This window comes from Heterocephalus glaber, unplaced genomic scaffold (assembly GCF_053883595.1).
Source record: "Heterocephalus glaber isolate CG9 unplaced genomic scaffold, H.glaber_assembly_v1.0 deba00001504, whole genome shotgun sequence".
In the NCBI taxonomy this organism is placed as follows: Eukaryota; Metazoa; Chordata; class Mammalia; order Rodentia; family Bathyergidae; genus Heterocephalus; species Heterocephalus glaber.
In genome coordinates this window covers 24994065-25017842 of record NW_028258324.1, presented here as the reverse complement: position 1 = coordinate 25017842, position 23778 = coordinate 24994065, and the positions used below count along the sequence as shown (strand labels likewise).

At 37.0% G+C, this 23778-nt stretch overlaps 1 protein-coding gene across 1 annotated transcript in view; it reads left to right on the top strand.

The window, feature by feature from the left end:
- Nucleotides 1–23473, top strand: part of LOC147825280 (endogenous retrovirus group K member 10 Gag polyprotein-like) — a 106387-nt gene extending 82914 nt beyond the window's left edge. The window contains exon 4 of the mRNA XM_087186309.1: nucleotides 20534–23473. Within this exon, the coding sequence (XP_087042435.1) occupies nucleotides 21906–22916 (1011 nt within the window). The 5' untranslated portion in view covers nucleotides 20534–21905 and the 3' untranslated portion in view covers nucleotides 22917–23473. The remainder of the gene's footprint in view (nucleotides 1–20533) is intronic.
- Nucleotides 23474–23778: the final 305 nt, after the last annotated feature.

The window sequence follows — 23778 nt, the reverse complement described above, 5'->3', positions numbered from 1 at the left end:
ATGGTGTCTGAGGCAGCTTGTGTAGCCCCCAAACCAGGGATATCCTCATCACCTTGCAGGAGCCTTTAGTGACCATAGATATAGCTGGAAAGCCTTTGTGATATTGGGCATCTTATTCAGTTCTAATTTCTAATTGCAGTGAGCTTTCATAGCATTCCTCAGTTGTTGTGGATCTTAAAGGAATTAGATTGTCACCTTTCTTTACCCTCATAGTTGAATTGCTGCTTGGAAGATTTCCTTTTCCAAGATGCCTTTATGGTGATACCCGAGTGCCTCATACCAGCAATTGAAAGAGACATACTTTCCCTACTCAGGGCCACTCTGTTATTCAAACCTCTGGTCACCCAAATTCTAGTTGCTAGAGACCCAGCCAGCCTTCCACAATGGTGCCTGATTTCTCTGCTGGGAATTGATCCCCAAGTACGGTATGATGGCACCCAAGGAGAACTGTCAAAGGCCTCAGTAGTCATTCAACTGAGGGACTCTAATCTATACCCTCACAGAAGACAGTATTACACTAGTACAGAAGACACAGAGAAGCTAGGCAGGGACTAAAGCCCATTTTTGATACATTTTTGGATACAGGGTTGCTGGTGCCATGCCAATCCCTGTAGACTACACCTATTTTACCAATAGTCAAGCCATCAGGAGAATATTGCCTACTGGGAGATCTCAGAATCATCAATAAGATAGTAAGTAGTACCTATTCACCCATTAGTAGTAGACCCTTACTCCCTTTTAGCATAGATTTCAGGAGACACTAATTGGTTCTCTGTCCTTGATCTCAAAGATGACTTTTTTCCTATCCCTGTGGATCCTAACTTCCAATACTTGTGTGAGAAGATCCTCACACAGGAACTTGCCAACAGTATACTTAGACTGTCATGCCTCAGCATTTTGGAGATAGTCCTTACTTGTCTGTGTGTGCCCTAACTTGATACTAAAGAGACTTGAAGTTTAAAAGAGGAAGTCTATTACAATACATATATGACCTCCTCATTGTAGTCCCACCAAGGAGTGGGACCATTAAAACACTCCATTTTCTAGTAAAAAGGGGTTACAGGGTGTCCCCAAATAATGTCTAGATTTCTCAACAAAAAGTGACATATCTGGGATATGATTTAACATTAGAGCAAAGACTACTCTTCTCAAGGAGAACAGAGGCTATTTGCAATCTCAGTTCTCTAGAGTCTAAACAGCAGATGAGTGTTTTCTTGGGAATGGTGGGATTCTGCCATATATGGATACCCCATTTGGAATAATAGCCAAACTCTTACATGAGACAGCTCATGTTCATTAATAGCAGTGGCCATACAACATCGTAGGGGACTAGATCTCCTAACTGCTAAAACAGAAGGATTATGTTTGTCTCTAAAAGAGGGATGTAGTTCCTATGTCAATCAGTCTTCAGCAGTGAGATACAGCACAGAAGCTGGCTGATTGAACTTCTAAGATCTGGTAGAAATTATATGAGTCATGGATGTTCTGGTCAAATATCTGAAATTTGAGATTCTTGGTTACTGTTCTAAACATGGCCTTTATTAATCCTTTTTATAACCTTACTATTTTTTTTTTTTTTTTTTTTTTTACCAGGGATCAAACTCGGGACCTTACACTTGTGAGGCAGGTGCCAGAACCACTGAGCTAAATCCCCGGCCCTAACCTTACTATTTAAATCTTACGTATTTAATCTCTTAGTCAAATTCATTTCTCCTTGTTAGATAGCTGCTAAACTACAAGTGATGGCCCAAGCTAAGGATCAAAACCCACTTCCATGTCTACTACAGCTCATCAAGAAATCCTTGGAAGAGGAACATGGCTCCTTTGACCCATTATATCAAACAGGGAAAGAGTTCCTATGGACCTTCCTCCTTTAGCAGCCCTTAAAAACTTTCAGGGACCAGGTGTTTCAGGGGGGAATGGTATAGGCACCCCAACTGGAGCATCACTCCTCCTCCATCCACCTAAATGTGGGCAACAGCCCAGGGCCAATCCTTTTTCTTTTGTCCTAAGAGAAGCAGAAAATAAAAATAATAAGGACATAGGAAATCTCTAGAACTCCAGGGCAGAGCACACGCATGTTAGAGTTCATGGCCTTCAGTTACCTTTACCTCATTCAAACCTCATTAGGTGTATGTTTGCTTGCAGTCCAGAAAAATAATAATAATGCCTATTGCCAGGATAAAGTTTAGCCAGTTTTGTTAGTAGCTTATTATAAAAGACTAGTTTGTTTTTCCAAGGTTCAGTTTCTTCAGCTGTGATACAGATTAACTGGATATGCAATATCTCCTTGGACTACTCCACGTTGTCTCAGCCATGCTGCCTCCTGTGCCGTGAAAATAAAGTCATTTTTCTCTGACCAGGGATCACCCACCTTTTGCTAGCAAACATAAAACTTTGGCAAGTTAATGTCTTAGCTTGCCAAAAGATAAAATCTCAGAGCCTTTACAATTTTTGGTAGTGTTTTAAGAGCCAACAAAGATTTACTTTGCTAAATAATTGGATTGCACATTGATAGTTACAATGCATGGGACCTTACTTTCAACTTTGGATTCTAAACCAAATATGGAAATCCTCAGTCCTCGATTTTATCATAAAAGTTGTTATATTGTAGTACTGCTTAAAGTGAAATTTCAGAGTAACCATTACCACAAGAAAAAAATATCACTTTTCATAATATTATTAAACATAGCTTACAACTTCACTATAATCAACACTTATTAGCCAATATTAAAGCATATATATGAATATCAGAAATAAAATTCTAACAAAGGAATATTGCATAGGGATTAGTTTTTATAAAATATATATAAGGGTAATACTTAGACCAAAGTTCATTTTTATCAATAATTTAGGTAGATTGTGATTCAAAGTCTTTCATATAATTTTGAGATGTTTTTGTTCAACTTCCTGTCCATTCTAATTAAATCACCATTTATTATCTTGTAAAAACCCCGAAGTTCAATTTTACTAGAATCAGTCTCTCAATTTCCTTGTGTTTTCCTCTACGTGTCTACATATTTTAAATTCAGGTCTTCTTTATGTGGACTAGCACAGTCAAGATTAGTTCCTACCTCTCATAAGTCCATGTAGTCGGGTAAAGTGCTCTATGGAATTCTGCAGGATGCTAACACCAGACAAAGGAAGAAGTTCTCCCACCATGTGTCAACCTACCCTGGGTGTTTTGTTCATTGCTTTTATCACATTATATAAAGGACACACACTGCTCCAACATAGAAACTGAGACATATTATCAGGGTCACTCAACATGTTAACTGATGATAAAGTGTTCTTCATTATAGTAGATGAAAATGAATAATAAAGAAGCTCTCATGTTTTTTACCCACAGCTTAATAAATTATATTCTATACTTTGGTTCTGAACCTTTTAGGAAAGCTGAAAAAATGTAGGCATGCAAGTTGTCAATTCATTTATGACCTGCTCTTTCATTTCCTTCTTCACGATATTGGAATAAGATTTCTGAAATTTATTTCTTTCCATTGCCTTCCATCCCAAGGGGTTGTAGTGACTTTGCTATTGAAAATTTCTAGATTGCTTTCCAGAATGTTAATAGTCTCTCATATTAAAGATATTTATAATATTTGAAGTGGTTTCTATTATGCTAACTGGTCTTTGAGCATTGATATGGGACATATTATATTCTACACATAACAGGTCAGTTTATTTAACATTATACATCCATGAAGAAAACCTGATAACTTGAATTGAAAGTGGAAATATTTAATTTCAAAATGAGTGGATGAGACAAGTTGGCCCTAACTTTGATGACCAAAGTTGCTTACTTAAATCCATATATGGCAGATTTAGGAATTTCCAATAAGATTTCACTGATGCAATACCAATTCAGGAAAGGCATCTAAAAATCTCTCCTTGGTCAAACCAGAGTTCCAAAAGATGGATTGGATTCCATTTTCCACAGCTTCAGAACTTAAGCTTAAAAACTGATAATAGATGGGCTACTTCTGGAACATCATGTGCCACCAGTGGAAATCCAGTTTTCTTGTGCAGAAGACATTGACCATTTCATCTAAAAGAATAAAAAAAGCCACCAGAAGTGAAGAAAACTAAGAAAATAATTGAGAAACATGCTACTACAATGCTGAATGCAGAAAGGAGATTGTAACTTATTTGTAAATGAAATAGCTGTGTAAACTTCATTTGATGCAAATACCTGATTGGTTGCAAAAGGCGTAAGAGAGCACGCTATCAGTGACAGTCTCATAGAAAACACTTTAAATGTTAAAAAAATTCTCTCAGGCAGAGAGCCACTCAGCATTACAAATGTCACAAACAGAATTCTACTGTCGATTTACTCCTGCTTAATTTCTTCTTAGGCATTTGATCTCAGCCTATCAACTGTTTGTGGCTGTCCAATATATGTCTCTCATGATGTTTCTTAAAATCAGGCTAATGGCACATTGAACACATCAGGAAAGCTTTGTTCTAATATTATTGTAAGGCTGTTTAGTACATTCATCATGTCATATTATTTGAGGGTCTTCTATATGCAAAGTGGATTCCTACATGTGGAAATAGAGGAAGAAAACAGAATTCTGACTCTTAAGCTCTCACTACAATGTAGAAGGCTCACAGTGTGAGTTAGTCACTGAATTTCTGTTTGTGATTCTAATAATCTATGAATATGAGCCTTAGCTGTCAAGGCAGATATGTTGTATCATTATCTCAAAATGAGCATTGTCTTCACTATGTAAAATTACCTTGTGATTTGTGTCTGGTGCTTTTAGATGGGTGCTATTTTGAAAATGCCAATATTTTCATTCTTTTAAAGGCATAATAACATTATATCATTAGCACTACAGCTTGTTACACATTTTTAAATTATTGACTTTGATTCTAGAGTCTTTCTAGAAAGACTAAAGGCATTAATTTTCATGAAAAAAGATTCTAGAGGAACCATACTCTACTCTACCTACGGCTAATTTTCTTGTGGAAAAGCCTAGCAAATATGTAATCTGGTCCAAATTGTCTCTGCATTTTAGTAGTCTTTTCTCAAGAATGCACTTGCATTTCTGCTCCTATTGAGTGTGGGAATCATATGTATGCATTTCCAAATCTATAGATGTCTGCTGTATTTCATAATAGTTATAAAATGTAATTAAATATAATATATATATATATATATCAGAACATTTAATGTTTCTATGGAAATCAATTAAAATACCACAAAAGAACTACATAAAGATGATTGTTGGAAATTTTGCTTTGGAATAAGGTATATTGAATATAAATATTTGCAAAACAGACTACAGCAATTAACAAATCCAAAAAGAACTGCTCAAATTTTTTACAAGTATTTACCAGTTCTAATTTTTAAGTGTTTTAAAGTTGTTGAAGAAACAGCTAATCACCAAGTTTATATTTAGACAGAAAGTTTTGGTCCTAGAACAGAAAATTGATGAATAAACGTACACACATAACTTTTCAATTTAAATAACTATTTAAGATATATTTAACTGAATTTTCAAATAAGCATGTGATCACAAAGCTAAACTTTGTTAGATAAATAAAGTTTTTCTGTAGTTAGGTAAATGTATTTTCCTCTCACCTTGTATATAAAAAGGTGTGATTCTGAAAATACACTCATGTTTTCTTCCTCTTTGAATCTAATATATTTTGTAATGACCAATTAATAAATGTTTGCTGAATGAATGGTTGATAAGTCTGAATCTATAGCTCAACAACTAAGTCACTATCATTTTAGTAAAAGCTAAAAATAAAAACCCTCAGTGGTACTGCACTCTGCCTCGCAAGCACAAGGTCCTGAGTTCGATCCCCAGTACCAAAAAAACAAATAAAAATAAAAACCCTCACTTTTGGAAAGAAGATTTATCATTGTTTTGTGTGAACTTACAAGGCATTGGTTTATATGAGGTTGCATTTAATTCTCTTTTTCTCCTTTGTCAATTTTATATTGCACATAATCATTTTTCTTAAAGGTTGAAGTGCTGCATCTAATGATAAACATTAACAAACATAATATTAATAGCAACAAATATATTTAAGCCACTCTTGTACTAAATGCAGATGTCATTTCATCAGTCCCAACACATTATTACCAGTCATAAAGTTAATAAATGAAGTTTGTAAGAAAATCTTTTGCAAGATTTTCTACATACCAGTTTACGTAAAAGAAATAGAAGCTTTGAAAAGCCAATTCTTGAATGAATACAGTATATTAATCAAATGTATTTCTTGGCACTTTTCTTGTGGTCACCCAAGGGGAAGTATATCTGCCATTCCCTAGCAAGCATAAAATCTTGCTCTGACTTTCAGTTGCAACACCAATGTAATTGACATGTACTACTAATCAGATGATTATAATACACAGTAATAGCTTTCCCTCTGTAAGTCAAAGTGATATGCTTCAGTGGTTATCACAGCATGAACAAGGCTACCATCTTTATACAGTATACACATAGGTACTCGAGTAATACATTGTAATAATCAGCACCAACCATTCTATCCATGCGTGGTTAAATAATTGAAGCAACTGCCATGTGAGTTTCTAGTCACCACATTCATAAATTCCCCCAGGCTGCCATCAGTACCAGATGCTCTACCTTATGATGGTTTATGATGCCACAAGGTATTTATGACAAAGTTAGTGGGGATTCAGGACTCATGTTAAGTTCAGTTTTGTTTTTCTACAGCATCACAATGAAACCTAAAGAAGATTGCATGGTGACCAAAAGGACACATATAAAGGACTCCATCAAACCTCAGTCAGTTGGTAGAAACACAGGAGTAAGAAGTACATCTTCTCCTCAACAACCATAAAAGTTGCTAGGCCTAATAAAATCCTCCAATCTTTTACTATTCCTTACAACTGAACTGCTTATTATACTAGCCATTGGTGAATATTCAAAAAATTTTACCTAAACATAGTAATTATTTTACTTAGTGTTTACATTTTCATTTTATGACATTTGATTTACTCTAAAGCACCACTATACTTTGACTCAGAATGTACTTCTATAATTTTATGCAATGCTTGCATCTTTATATTTTTAAAAAAGTAAAAGTGTGGCCTACCTGTTGATGTGTTTCCAAGGAAGTTTTCTTTGAGAAATAGTTTCTTTTAGTCATTCCTTTTATAGTTATTTATTGAATACTCTTATGTGACAGACACTGTTCTAGGTATTGAAGGTACAACAATAAATAAAATAGAAAAAATTTATCTGTACTCATATACTTAAAATTAATGTCAGAGAGATTACATTCTACTGAGGGAGCTTATACAGTATTCTATTCAGGAAATGTATGTGAAGGATCTAGTATAAATTAAGACCTTTGTGTTATAGAGGAGTACCACAAAAATGTAATGCAATTGATAAAAATTTATAAAGGCTTCTCTGAGCAGTTTTACCTGGCTCTTTATAGTAATGGCTTCAGGAGACAGAATGAGGCTGCAGAAGATTTTGACCTGTTTGGTTACACTCTCCCTGCTAAAGGAAAGGCTGTATGATTATAGAGATTGATCTTTTGTAGTGCTTCTTTTTCAAGGACCCAGAGCCCTCCCCAAAGGCAAACAGGCCTTAAATAATATGACCATGAGCACCCTTTGCCTGTAGTGACTCCCAGAACAGAGCACATTCCAGACCACTCGCCTTCTGAGACCATAGCTGGAGACTTTGCCCATGAATTTCCCTTCTTCCAGAGTTCAGATGAGATCAACTAAGCTAGTGTAGACAGACCAGTGCTTCCATTGTCCAACTTTAGTAAATTCCTTGTCTCTGTTTTCTCTGTGCCCTGGATCATTTGCCATCAAATTCTACAATAAGGAAATCCTCAGCTGGGCAGTCTTCAAGTTGATGTGGCTTGTAGTGTTCAGAGAAATACAGAATGACTAAAGGATGGTAGTAAGGTAGGCCTGAAATCCTTTCAGAACCTGGAGCTGCAAGCTTTGTGCCAGCTGGATTGTTGGCCACAAGCTCCCAGTGACCGGCCCTGGCAGCTCTGCTGTAATTCTACTGAAGGTAAGTCATGAGACAAAAATAACTCAGAGCTAGGAGATGCCAACTATATACTCAGAGGAAGAAGTGCTCCTCTAAACAAAAGAAGAGTTACAGATTTCTTGATAAACAATAGGCTGGTGAGTGATAAGATTGATCAGATGGCTTTAACGTGGAGGTAGAACCAAATCTCATCAGTTCATCCACAAATATATCATGCAGAGATACCTGTTCCTAGGCTGAAAGAGTTCATAATTTTCTGTTCCCTCAAACTTTATAGTCCTCAACCTTGAGTATAATCAGGGGACAAGATGAATTCTTGACACAGTTTACTCCTTTGAGTTCCCTCCTTTTTTGAAATATTGGTTCACTTGCTTGTTTATTACCTTGTTCCTGGGAACATATGGTATAAGGAATGGGAAGCATGGGAAAAAGAGCTGCTTCTACATAAGATCCATCCTTGGGCCATGAGATATCTGAGACTTGGAATGCAGGAAATTATGACATCTGTTTATATCTCATCTGTAAAGAAGAATAGCAGGCTGGAGACAGAGGGGACCTTGTCTGCACCTGTACTTTAAGGATCCATCTAGTCTAGGGCTCAGCCCAGTTTCGTGCCTAAGGTACTCCCATAGGGGTGCAAGGAATTGCATCCTCTGCCTCTATTTCCTCCAACCTGTTGCATAAGAGAGTAAAGTTATAATATCTTTTAGGACCTAGTACTTTACATTAGAGAAGGAACGTAAGGATACCTATGTTGATGAGACATAAAAACATAGAATCAAAGAATTTAAAAAATTATCCTTAATTTTTTAAAGAGTCTTCCTAGAGGAATAGTCTGTTAATATTTTGACATCATTTCTGCCTTATTTTTATTGCTTAAATTTTAATAAATATACAATTCACAGTCTGCTTATAAACACTACTAAAGAAGTATTTCCTCAGTTACTAAAAATATTATATATCCAACAGTTTAGTAATTGTATTATGTTCTTCACATTAAGATTTATTTATTAATTCACCCATTGTTGGAAACATAAATTGCATCCAAGTTTTCTATTGTGAATGATACTGCAATAAACATTTTTGCATTGCAAGTTTGAGTCCTGCCTGGGCAACCTAGCAAAATCCGGTCTCAAAACAAAAGATAAAAAGGGCTGGGGATGTTGCTTAGTGGAAAAGACCCCCTGGATTCAATCTCCAGGAGTGGGGGAACAAGAAACTCCTCCTAGATCAGGAAGAGGAAAATTACCTGTAATCACAGGAGATCCCTATAATCTGACATGGTACTAAGATTAGTTTGCCTAACAAACCTTTACTAAACAACTTTTATATACCAAGAACTTCCTAGTCACTTTCTCCTGTCTCTAAAGGCTCAACTCCTTCATTTTCCTTCCTTTTTTTAGTCATCACTTCTCAACTCTTTGCCCTTTGTTAAAATTTGATGCGACCGCTCAGGTTTAACTGTCTCTTTGGATTTTCACTTATTTTCTCTGGAATCCTGTGTACATACAGAAAAATATAATTGGAATGCTTCCTTTCCTTTTCAATTTGTCTTTTGGCAGTTTAATTTGCATACTCCATAGACAAAACCTAAGAAGGTAGAGGAAACATGTTTCTTCCCCTACACTGCAAAGTATCCTGGATCCTACTCTCAAATTGAATCAATTGAACCCTCATTTCTTCATTTAAGATGCTTCTTGAATGTGTTTTCTCCTCTAGATCCTTATTAGGGTTGCCTTCCTACACTTCTCACATTCTCTGTAATTCTAATTATTCCCCTTGACTAATAATCAAATGACCTCTCATGACTTTAGTAGCAAGCTCAGTTCCTTCAACTGATATAATTGTCCCCACCACTATTTTCTTCTCTAATCTCATCTCCATCTTCTAACTTCCTTGAATGTACTCTCTATTAAGTCACTGATGAACAGGTCCTGCCCTTCGTGTTTCCAGCCCCACCAAACATCTTCTTTACCTGCTTAATCTTTACCTCTCTTTTGTGAGGTGTAACTCTGATGGCATTTCCACTAAGAAGCCATTCCTTAACTCCTAAGCTGTGTCAGGGAGTATTTCTATGACATTCATTGTATATTTTTAATCTTTCTCTCACAGACCACTGCACTATATTAATCTGTTTACATGTTGGCTTCCTGCACTAGATTGTGAGGTCCTCAAATTCTGATTCTTTCCTAGTACTTATCACAGTTAGTGCTAAGAAACATTTGTTAGGTTGAAAAAATGAAACTGATTTCATTCAAAAATACATCAAATATAAAATATGTTTAGGGTCAGTCTAATACTCATAGGATTTCAAAAATTCGATAGTTGTGTGACCATTGGCTCTCATTGGTTCTCATGTTTGTAAAACCAAAATGTTGCCTAGAAATGTAATGAATACTGTTGATGATCTATTTAGTATCAACTTCTTTCTTCCCTAAACAAATCCAGACTCTTCATCTATGCTTTTGGGTTCCTGCTCCTCTCAGCATAGATATATTATTATTTTCCCTTGCTGAATGGTTGATTTGAGAATGGCCATGAGGGTGAGATTGGAGGATAGAGTTTTTCAGTGTAATTAGGTGATTAGCTTTTTATAGTGTTTTTTTTTTAAATTCATCTTTTCATTTTTTGATTTAGCTAATTCTTTTTTATTAGTACAAGTTTTGGATACATAATGAATATATTGATCATGGGGAGTTGGTACATATACATATCAGATCTTTATGTTTTTAACTTGCTCTTCCCCTACCCCCTACCCTGTCCTTTCTCTCTCCTTCCATTTCTTATAGGAGCTCCTTATATGCTTTGGAGATACATGCTTTGGAGATACATGCTTTCTGATACTTTCTCCTAATATCATGAGTTGCCTTTTCATTGTGCTGGTTATTTTGCCATAGAGAAGCATTTATATTAATGTAGTCCCAGTTGATCAGTTTTTAAAATTGATTTTATCAGTACATTTTAGATATACATAATGATCATCATAGGGAATTTATACCTGTACATAATGTATTTTGATTCTTCTTTTTTCTTCAATACCCTCCCCTTCCTACTACCTTTCCCCTCTTTATTTTCAAAAGCTTTGTTTCTATTTTTTTCTTCTATTCTATTTTTCTTTTCCCTTCCTTTCTTTCCCCCTCACCTTTTTCATCTTCCCATTCCCATTTGAACATTTTCTTCCTATTTCTCATTATCAATTATACATTTTGGTCCTCATTTAAACCTTCAGATTCTCATATTAGAGAAACAATAGATATTTAAACATGTACATTTGACTTATTTCACTTGAGTATGATCTCAGATTGCATCAATTTACTTAGAAATGTTTCAAGTTTATCCTTTTTTCTGGAAGAATAGTACTCCATTGTATATTTTAAAAATCCCTCGCATTTTCTTTACCCATTCATCTGCTCATGGGCATTTGCGCTGTTTCCAAGATTTAGCTATTACAAATTGTGCTGCCATAAACATGGATGTGCATATATCACTGTGATATGATGCTTTTAATTCTTTTCAGAAGATACCATAAAGGGAAATAGCTGGGTCAAATGGAACCTCTAGGTTTTGTTTTTTGAGAAATCCCCACACTGATTTTCACCTTGGTTACATCAGCTGTACTCCCACCAACAAGGGAGAAGTGTTCACTTTTCCCCACAGCCCTGCCAGCATTTGTTATTGGTTGATTTCTTTATAATAGTCATTCTTTCTGGAGTGAGATGGTATCACAGTATTGCTTTAATTTGGATCTCTTAAATGACCAGAGTGATGTTGAACACTTTTTTATATATTTATTTGCCATTTGTACTTCTTTACCTAAGAAGTATCTATTTTCGGATGCCCACTTTTTTATTGCATCTTTAAATTAGGGGGACCTGACTTTTTTTTTAGTTTTTTATATATTCTAGATATTAGTCTTTTGAGAGACAGCTTGCAAAATTTTTTTCCCATTTTGTGGATTGTCTCTGCACTCTGTTAGTGATTTCTTTTGCTGTGCAAAAGATTTTTAAGAAGATGAGATCCCATTTGTTGATTCCTTGTGATATTTCTTGTGCAATCCAGGTTTTGTTCATAAAATCTTTGCCTATACCCATGTCTTCAAGAATTTTACCTATTCTATCTTTCAGCAGACTTAGTATTTCTCTTGTAATATTTAGAACTGTGATCCATATCAATTTTAGCTTAGTGCATAGTGAGAGATATGGATCTAGATTTAATCTTCAGCATATTGGAAAGGCCATATTTCTAGCACCATTTATTGAAGAGACTATCTTTCTTCCAGTGACAGTGTTTGGCTCCTTTGTCAAAGATAAAGTGGTTGAGTGTATTTGAAGTTGTCTCTGCACATTCTAATCTGCTCCATTAATCCTTGGATCTGATTTTTATTTTGCCTATATCATGCTGTTTTTATTACAGTAGCTTTGTAGTATAATTTCAAGTCAGAGATGGAAGTCATTCTCCTTGTCTTGCCTTTTTATGCTCACAATTGCTTATGTAATTCTAAGATTCTTCTGGTTCCAAATGAATGTCAGCATTGTTTCTTATAGTTCTGTGAAGTATGCTATTGGTATTTTGATTGGGATTACATTAAATATGTAGAACAGTTTTGGAAATATGGCCATTTTCATTATATTGCTTCTGACTATCCAAAAACAATAACAGCTGTCCATTTTCTGATATACTCTTCAATCTCCTTTTTCAGAGTACTGTAGTTTTTTTATGTAAAGATCTTTTACTTCCTTTGTCTGATTGATATCTAAGTATATTTTTTTCTTTTTCTTTTCTTTTTTTTTTTTTTTGATACTGGGGATCAAACTCAGGACCTTGTGCTTTCAAAGCAGGCGGTAGAACCACTGAGCTAAATCCCCGTCCCGTATTTTGTTTTTTTGGTGCTATTGTGAAAGGTGTGTTTTCCCTAATTTCTCTCAGTGAGTTTGTTTTTTGTGTACAGGAATGCTATTGGTTTTTGAGTGTTGACTTTGTAACCAGCTACATTAATGGTTTTGGTTGTTAAATTTAGATGTCTTTTGGTGGAGTTTTTGGGATCTTCTACATAAAGTATCATATCATCCTCAAATAATGATAATTTAACTTTATCCTTTCTTATTCTTATTTCTTTTATTTCTTTCTCTTGTCTCATTGCTCTGGCTAATGTTTCCAGAACTATATTAAAGAGGATTGATGGTAGTGGGCATGCTTATCTTGTTCCTGATTTTAGAGTGAAAGCTTTCAGGTTTTGACCATTTAGTAGTTGGCTGTTGGTTTGTCATAGATGGCTTTTTTCTTGTCAGATTGAGAAAAAGAGCATCTATTCCCATTTTCTATAGGTCTTTTAACTCAAATGGGTGTTGGACTTTGTCAAAAAAAATTTTTTGTCAGTCAAGATGATCATGTGATTTTTGTCTTTGGCTCTGTTTATATGGTTTATTAGATTTATTGATTTGCAAATATTGAACCATCCATGTATCCCTGGGGTGAATCCTACTTAGTGATATTGTATAATAATTCTACATCAGCATAATTAGGGGGTGGTGGATAATCTCAGCAAACCTGCACTTTCAAATCCACTGATATTCAGGCTGATCCTGGTTTCTGGCAGTGAGGCTAGGAACTGAGCTGTCCAACACACAACATTCCAGATCCCTCTTGTAATCTTGAACTCAGGTCCCTGACCCTGAATGTCTCCTGCAGATGTGCCTCACCCTGACATTTTTACCCTTGTGATGGAGCCAGCCTGTGGCTGCTCTGACTCCTTCCCAAAATGGCAACTGGAGAGTTGCCCTCTCCTGCGGATGTCTGAACCAGAATCACTCACTAGACATTGCAGCCCACAGTGTACACTGCTCCATTACACTGATGTGTTTCTCCATGGAGTCCTCTGTAGTCATCTGTGGTCACTATGCCTCAGTAGGTTTGAGCTGCCTCTCTCACACTGCAAGCTGAGATTCAGAAAGAAAGTGCCATTTGCCGCCTCTGTCTTCTGCATTGAGGTCTCTTTCTTCACTCTCCCAAGTGCTCCAATTCTTGCTTCAGATGCTTCCTGTGTCCCAGGTACCCACTTCTCTCTTTTTTCTCTTCCCTGCATTGCTATATTCCATGTCTGGACTCCAAATCTCAGAAAGGCAGATTTGCTGCTGCTCACCACCTCACCATCTTCCCAGAAGTCCCTTGTTTTGTTGTTTGTGATGTTAATGTCATATGTGTAGAATCATAGCCAAGATCAACATTGTGAAAATTTTCCATCTGTGATGTCTTAGGAGTTTTTCAATTTTAGCTCTTATATTTAAGTCTTTAATTCATTTTGATTTTATTTTTGTGTATGGTGTAAGGTAAAAGTTCAAGTTCATTTTTAAAAATGTAAATATCCAGGGTTTTTGGTTTTTTTTGCATGTAGATATTCCTGGCAGTTTGTTGAAGAGACTACTACTTATGCTTTTGGTTTTTTGGGTACCTTTGCTGAAGTTCAGTTTGTCCTATATGAATTAATTTATTTCTGGGGTTTCTGTATTTTTCTATGTCATTGTATGACTAGCTTTATGCTAGCAACATTTTGTTTTTATTACTGTGAACTTTTAATGAACATGGATAAAAAATCCTCAGTAAGATATTGGGAAACAAAATGCAGGAAATCAAAAAGATTATACACCATGACCAAGTAGAAATTATCCTAGGGATGCAGAAATAGTTCAACATATGAAATCAATAAATATAATAGATCACAGTAGCAGAAGCAAGGAAAAAACCACATGATCATCTCAAGAGACACAGAAAAATATTTGGCAAAGTCCAACACTCATTCATTATAAAACCCTAAAGAAAATTTGAATAAAAAGTTTTTATCTCACTGTGATAAAAGCCATCTACAAGAAACCAACAGGCAACATTATACTCTATGAACAAAGGGTGAAAGCTTTCACTCTACAATCAGGAAGAAGACGAGGATGCTCATTATCATCATTCCTGTTCAATATATTTCTTAAAACACGAGTTAGCACAATTAGACAAGAGAAAGAAATAAAAGGAATATGGGGAAGAAAGAAGTCTTGTAATATTTTATAAAAAGTCAGTGTGATGTCTCTAGCACAGTTGTAATTAGATTGATTTGACCATATGTGGATTTTTGTGTCTCCGTATACACTTTAGAATTATTTTTTCTATTTCTATAAAATTTGTCATGAGGATTTTGATGGTGATTGCCTTGAATTTGTACATTATTTTGAAGAGATGGACCTTTAAATAATTTCAGCCCCTCTAGTTGGTGAACACAGAATGCCTTCCCATTTTTTTACAACTTCTTTGATTTCGCTTATTGATGTTTTGTAGTGTTCAATATAAAAGGTTTTCATTTCCTTAGGTATTTATATATTCTGAAGTGTTTTATCCTTTTTTCTGCCATTGTAAATGAAATTGTTTTCCTAATTTTCTTTCAGATGGATTGTTTCTGTATCAAAACAATTCTGTTTTTTGTATATTGATTTTGTGTTCTGTAACCTTACTGAATTATTTATTAGTTCTAACACTTTTTAGTGAAATATTTGGAATGTTCCATATAAGATCATACCATCTACAAAAGGGGCAATTTTTACTTTTTGCTTCCCTATTTGAATGTGTTTAAGTTCTTGTGCTGGTTACAACTTCCAGCAGAAGTGAAAAGAATGAACATCGTTGACTTTTCCTAAAGTTATAGGAAAAAAATTAAAATCTTTCTTTTTTACCACATTGTATTGTTCGATATGTGGACTTTTTATAATCACTTTTACTGTTTTGAGGTATTTTCTTTTTATACCTAGTTTGTTAAGAGTTTTGTCATGAAATAATGTTAAATTTTATCAAATAATTCTGCATCTATTGAGGCCCTGTAATTTCTGTCCTTTATTTTAGTGTGATATATAACATTAAAAGATTTTTACAGGTTAAATCATCCTAAGAACATCCTAGCATCCCAGGTATATCCTACTTTGTCCTGGTGTGTGATGCTTTTCATACAATGTTGAATTTAGTTTGCTAGTTTTTTGCTGAAGATTCTTGCCCCCGTTTCATTAGGGATATTAGCCCACAGCTTTCTTTTTCAGACTTCTTCATCTGGCTTTGCTAACCAGATAATATTGGCCTTCAAAAATTGACTTGGAATTACGCATGCCTCTTCAAATTCTCTCTTTTTTCTCTTTTTCTTTTTCAAGAGTCGGAATAATTCATTGAGAGAAAAATAGCTTCTAAGAGAGACAGAAGGGGGATCAGAAAGTGCATTGCCCCAATTTCTTCAATTTCTTAAAAGAATTGTTTAAAATTGGTATGAATTCTCTAAATGTTTGGGAGAATTCACTAGTAAAGCCATTTGGTTGTGGGCTTTTTCCTTCTGAAATTTTTTCAGTTATAGGTCTACTCAGATTTTTATTCCTTCATGAGTTATATATTTCTAGGTAATTTATTGCTTTCTGTCTTATAAGGACACTTGTGATCAATTTTGGGGCTGTTTGGGAAATCCACGATAATTTCCTTATTCAAGATCCTCAAATTAATCATGTTTGCAATATTTCATTGAATTATAAGGTAGTTCTCACAGGCTTCAGGGTTTAGGACTTGAATAAATTGTGAGCCAGTCTTCAACCTAACATCCTCTACTATGCTGTTTTATTTAAAGGTTATACTCATTGCAAGCAACATAAATCAGAGTTTTGAGAATTAAAAAAGAAAAAGGAATTGATTGCAGCCAGATGGGAAACTACAAGTGCCCAGAGCACTTAGAAAGACCTGGAAACAACTAGAATCAAGTAAACAATATCAGAAAACTTCATGTCTCTTTACCTCTTTTTCTTGTTCTTTCATATATATATATATATATATATATATATATATATATATCCTTGTATATCTTTTTAAATAACTAGTTATCTCCTCCCCTCCTCTTAGTGTCCCTTTTATGCCATTATGTGTCATTCACCCTAATCTTGCTCTGAGAAGAATCCCTTGGTAACAAGTAATAGGAGAATGCCTAGTTTTAACTTCTTATGCCTTGACAAAAATTATGAAAATGCTTCATAATTGTTTGCCATTCTTATTGTCTAGAATAATCTGTAAATTGATACCAAGCTACAAATCCAAAGAGCAAGTTCACCACAAACTTATTGGCTTTATTTTACTCCATACATCACCAGAGATAGCCTAAAAGTTCCTGGAATTAGGAAAATGCTCCATTTTTGTACACATCATTTGGCTTAGACCACCATTTTGCATATCAAATGCTTATTATTATTATTATTATTATTGTTATTATTATTTTCAGTACCGGGGATCAAACTCAGGACTTTGCACTTGCGAGGTAGGCACAGCGCTACTGAGCTAAATCCCCGACCCTAAATTGTTTATTATTTACAAATATAAGGGTCTTATGAAGAAAAATGAATTATCTGAGGTCAAAGATACTTTTTAAACTGACTGAACTAAGAAATACAAACCTAAAAGTGAATATGAGTTAATAGCTGTGGGTAACTACTTGCACAGTAATTTAGTGACTTCTTCACAATTGTTACTAGATGAATAAACACTGTTGAGAAGCTAATCTGATTTAAAGACAAAACATGCCAAAATTGAAAAAGTTGCAAGATCCTGAATTTAAAACTTGTTTCAGTTCATTATGATTGGGTGTTTCTTCATTAATGAAAGGAAGGTAAAAATAATCATGTTTCTGTTAAAACTTTAGAAATAGCATGCAACATCCCCCCAAAATTGCCTAATTCATAATAGGTGCTCTGTTAATATCATAAATAGTAATTTTTAAAGCTTGGTTTTTGAAGCATAAGGAACAGACTCAATATGAAATTTCTAAAATAATAGAAATTCATTATTTCTCACATTGTTGTGGTTTGGCAGGGCATTTCTTCTTGCTTGGGGTGGTTAGATTGGGACTAGATAATCTAAGTAGGACCTCAGTTGAAATGGCTAGGATGCTTGGGTTATGCTCTTCATCTGGTCACTCATCCACTCTAGGCTAGAATGGGCTTATTATGGTAATAGAAGGTTTCCTAGTGGCAAAAAAGAAAAATCTCCAATAAGGAAACACTATTCATGAGTCTCTTAACCTCCCATTGGTTGGAACAAATGGCAGCTCTTATCAATAGATTTTAATTAACTCACTAATTCTAAGAAATGACCAGTAAAAAACTGTGAAGTATATGCATGTGCACACATACCTGCATATATATGCATAAATGTCTTTCATTTATATGAAGTATGATTTTCTTGATTTATGTGAAAATACACAAATCTCTAACAAATTGTTCATTCAAAAAAGAAAAACTCTTTTAGAGAATCATCCAATTTATATGAGTAAACACAGCTAATTCTAAAGTTAATAGGACTCCTGTGTGTTCTCCAAGAGCTGAATTTGGCCCACTGTGTATGCCACTCACTGCCTTTATTTGCATTATAAATTACCATACTTTATTATGTCTACTCCCATACCATTTCCAAGATAGTCTATTATTTTAATATAAAATGTTAAAATGGAATTAGCAATTAAATTACTACAGCATTATTCATACAACCTAAAGTGTTTAACCCCAATCTCTAGAAGCAGGGGGATTTATAATTGACTACACCTCCCTCTACATACTGTGATATATAGAGTTCTTTAATTGTACATGATACTTTCATGGTGTTGATGTGGTCAGACATTCTTTTTAATTCTACTCATTTCTCAAGAAAGATATTAAGTTATATTTAGAACATCATTTGAGTCCTTATTTTGATTTATAGGCTTTAAGATGTATGTCCCATCTGCATCTTATACTACCTTATACCATTATTCTAGAGTTAGTTCTTAAGCATGTATTAGAAACATATTTCAGAAAGGACCTTACTCATGTATTTATGTACTTATTTTATTTGTTTATTTTGTGGTACCAGGGATTGAACCCAGGCCTTGTTGTTAGTCTATATCCCTAGTAAAAATTACTTTTTATTTTGAGGCAAGGTCTCAATCACTTGTTAAATTTCTTAGGATGGGCTCAAACTTGCCATCCTCCTGTCTCAGCCTCCAGGATGTAGGGATTATTGGTGCATGACACATCTGGCTGAGGACCATATTTATTATGTCACTGCATTTATTTTAGTATTAGCTAATCAAATGAATGCCTAGAGTAGTGTCTAGCTTTTAGCAGGTATATTAGTTCCCTAGGAGGACAATGAGGTACCTAGGGTTATAAAGTAGGGGTTTTACAACAATGAAAATGTAATGTCTCATGGTTTTAGAGGGTACAAATCTAAAATCAGGGAGCCATACTCCTCTGAGGGAATTTTAACCTCATCTCCACATGGTTTCTGATAGTTTTATAGTAATCTTTGATATTCCTTGACTTTTTCAGCTGTATAACTTTGAGCTCTGCTTTTGTTGGCACATAATATAATCCCTGTATATCTCTTTGTCTTCACATGTCTGTCTTCTTGTGGATACAAGTCATGTTGATTAGAGCCCCATCTACTCTATTTTGAACACATCTTAAATAATTACCTGTGGAATGCTCCTATTTTAGCTACTTTCTCATCTGAGTCACAATACCCAATACTTACAATTTAAAGGAGGAATGATGTATTTTGGCTCACAGTTTATAGAGGTTTCAGTTTATAGTCAGCTAGCAGGGAAGCATGGTAGAAAGGCATCACAGAAGTGGTTTGCCTATCAAATGGAGGTGGGAAGCAGAGAGATTAAGGGAGGAAGGAGGGAGATGTACCTTTTCAGGGCATGCCTCCAATGACCCACCTCCTTACACCAGGCTTTACTTCCCAATATCACATTTAGCTATAAACTCATCAGTGGACTAATCCACTGATAAATATGTCCAGCCATATCAAATTACCTCGCCAAAGCCCACCTATGAGTATATGGGACTTTGAGGAAAATCTAGATATTAACCATAACAGGTCTTGTTTTCAAATAAGGTCTAGGGAACAGGACTTCAACACATCTTTTTAGGGATCACAGAACTCAACCCATACCCAGAGGTAATTAAAGAATATCTGTGGAATAATACACAAGATAGAATTTTGCTAGATAGTATTCTTTCTGCACTTCTATTAACCTGACAAAAGACTGTCCAGGTAAGTAAAAAAAAGATATTATCAGAAAAATTGATGAAATAATTTATGTGGTTCAACTCATTTAAAAACATAAAAGTATTCAGTGTCACTAGTAGCAAAAGACATGTAAATCAATATCATTTTTGTAAGGGTCAGAAGTTTTAGAGCACAACATGGAGGCTAAAACATTTTACATCTCTATATGTTCTTTGCCATTGGAAGCCTGTGGGGGGCCTTGACCCCCCGCTAGAACTCTTGAGTGCCTTTTACGGACATATCCGGGCCTGCTGCAAATCTACCCGGCAACAAGGAAGTAGCCCCAGTACCCTCCTCTTGCTCCTCCCCTCTAGCCCTACGGTATATATGTTGTAGCAGCTTCCGCAATAAACGAGACTTGATCAGAAACCTGTCTTGTCTCCATCTCTCGTGTCCCCTGTCCTTTGTCATTCTCACCCCCCCTCTAGGGTCTCCGTTGACTTACCCGCGGGCCGGGACAAGTGGCGCCCAATGTGGGGCCAGAGAAGGGGGGATCCAGTGAAGAACGCTGCTCGGGGGCCCAATAAAATAAAATAGAAAAAAGAGGATTGCGTCTGATGTGAACCTGCCGTCTTTCCTGCACCTCGGTGAGTCAAGCAGTGATTATGGGACAGGGCATTAGCTAGCATGAGTTATTTGTATAAGGTCTTAAAGAAACTTTACAGGCACGAGGGGTAAAGGTTACAGTCAAACAGTTGTTAAAATTTTTTTGATTATATTAGAGATCTCTGCCCTTGGTTTCCCGCCGAGGGTACCATTGACGAGAAGAGATGAAAAAGAGTAGGGGAGGCCCTTAAGGATTATTATGCTACTTGCGGACCAGGAAAGGTCCCAATCACTACATTTTCTTATTGGAATCTTATTAATGACATTATCTCTCAGAAAACCAAAGATCTGGTGGTGGCTCAAGCCATCCAGGTCGGTGAGATAGCTCTCCGATTGGAGGAAGGGTCCATCACTCTCCCTCGGAGTGAGGAGTTTGTAAATACCCTGCGGGATGCCAAGATGGCGCCGAGGCCCGAGCCCCTGCGGGACGGGACTTCCTCAAAAAATGAGGAAAAAGACTTGATGTCTTTTGATAGCAACAATGACTCAGACAAGAAAAAACAAAATGTTATTGATGAGGGTTTACAGGCGGGCTCTGCCTCTTCCAAGCCTTTTAAAGAAAAGCTTCGGCGCTCCTCAGCTTCCGCCTTCGCTCTTTCAGCCCCTGCCTCTGACCCCGCCCCGCCTGTTGAGGAGGTACCAGCCTTGTATCCTTCCCTCCGACATTTCAGAAACCCCCCCTTTTCACAGAACGGTCCGGGGGAGGCTGACTGGGCCAACCTCGAGGAGGAGGCAACCAGATATCGCAATCCTGATTGGCCACCCGTAGTTCAATGTCCGCCTCCTTATCTTCCAGAACCCAACACTCCCATTGTGCCCGCTCTAGCATGCCCTGTTGTTGATCCCCAAAAGGAACTCCGGGACAAAATAGAATTTCTAAAAGAACAGTTAAGGTTAGAAAAGGAACATCAAGAACTTATTACCCAGCTTGAAGGCTTAAGAACAGGCAAAGCCCATGAAAATGTCCATAGAGAAGACAAACTTAAGCCACGACCCCCCGTTAGTGGGGCGGCCCCTAGGGTGCCATCCGGGTCGGGAGTATCCCCGAAACTTAAAAATGCGGAAGCCTTTCCCGTAACTAAAACTACTGACGCACAGGGACAGGCGTGGAGACACCACAGTGGTTTCGATTTTAAGGTCATTAAAAAATTTAAAACGGCCACAGCTCAATAAGGGGCCACTGCACCTTACACAATGGCCATTTTAGAATTGGTGGCAGAAAATTGGCTCACCCCAATTGATTGGCAGACTCTGGCCCACGCCACCCTTACAGGAGGTGATTATTTATTATGGAAATCTGAATATGTTGAAAATTGCCGAGATACTGCTAGACACAATGCTCAGGCGGGTAATGGTTGGATACTTGATATGCTTCTAGGGGATGGGGCCTATGCTACCAGCGATCAGCAGAGGCAATTTGATGCGGGGTTATATGCCCAGATTCAGACCGCAGCCACTAGAGCCTGGAGAAAGCTCCCTTCTAAAGGGGATGTGAGTGCTTCTCTCACCAATATCCGACAGGGGCCTGATGAGCTCTTCGCGGATTTTGTTCACCGCCTGCTCACAACAGCGGGTCGGATTTTTGGGAGTGCAAAAACTGGGACAGATTTTGTTAAACAGCTTGCTTTTGAAAATGCTAATGCTGCTTGCCAGGCCGCCATCCGCCCTTATAAAAAGAAAACTGATCTCTCAGGTTACATTCGCCTTTGCTCAGAAATTGGGACCGCCTACCAACAGGGACTTGCTATGGCTGCTGCCATGCAGGGTTACACGGTCAAACAGTTTTTGTCGCGCCGCCCAGGCAGCAAGTGTTTCCGGTGCAGGACAATGGGTCATTTTGCCAAGGAATGTCAGGCCCCTAGGGCGTTGGCCCCTGGGGCCTCACTTCCGGGGCCTTGCCCTCGATGCAATAGAGAAAGACATTGGGCGAGAGAATGTAGGTCCAAGACGGACGCTCAGGGCCGGCCCCTCCCGCTTGTCCATAACCCGGATCAGGGAAACGGGAGAGGGGGCCAGCCCCAGGCCCCTGCACCCAAATTTACAGGGCGCTCAATTTTGCTCCAGCAAACAACAATCCATTCCAGACCTCTTCAGAGCAACAATGGGAAGTGCCGGACTGGACCTCAGTTCCACCGCCCACACAGTATTGACTCCAGAAATGGGGGTACAGGCCCTTCCGACAGGGGTCTTTGGGCCCCTGCCTAAGGAAACCTTTGGGCTTGTAATAGACAAAAACAACAGCACTATAGATGGGCTGCTGATCTACCCGGGGGTGATTGATAGTGATTATTCCGGAGAGATTAGAGTTATGGTTTCTTCCCCCAAAGTCATTAACACCATTCAATCAGGCCGAAGATTTGCTCAATTGTTACTCCTTCCCCTTCTCTCTACCTCTAATAAGGCTCTTAACAACGCCCGAGGCAGCCAGGGATTCGGCTCATCCGATGTCTACTGGTCGGAGATGCTTTCAGCCCAAAAGCCTCTCATGACCTTGTGGTTGGATGGGAGACAATTTTCTGGATTGGTAGACACTGGTGCTGATGTAACTGTCATCAAGGGAAAAAATTGGCCTCAGGCGTGGCCATTAAAAGACACCCTCACCCATCTCAGGGGTATAGGTCAGAGTCAAAATCCTAAACAAAGTGCCAAAGATCTGACCTGGAGAGACCAAGATGGTAATCAGGGCACCATTCAACCTTATATCATCTCAGGGTTACCCATTAATCTATGGGGGAGAGACCTATTATCACAAATGGGGATGATTATTTCTAGCCCTAATGAAATTGTCACTATGCAGATGTTTAAAAATGGGTACATTCCAGGCAAAGGGCTAGGTAAACACTCTACAGGTATTGTACAGCCCATTGAGCCAGTCCTTTGTAGCTTCAGCTATTCAGGCCGTATGTAAATCTTGGGCCCAAATGTATGTTATACACTATATGGATGTCACACATTACCCTAAATTTGGAAATCTTAAATATATACATGTCAACATTAATACATATAGTGGATTTGTATTTGCCACCCTACAATCCGGGGAGGCTACTAAACATGTAATTGCCCACCT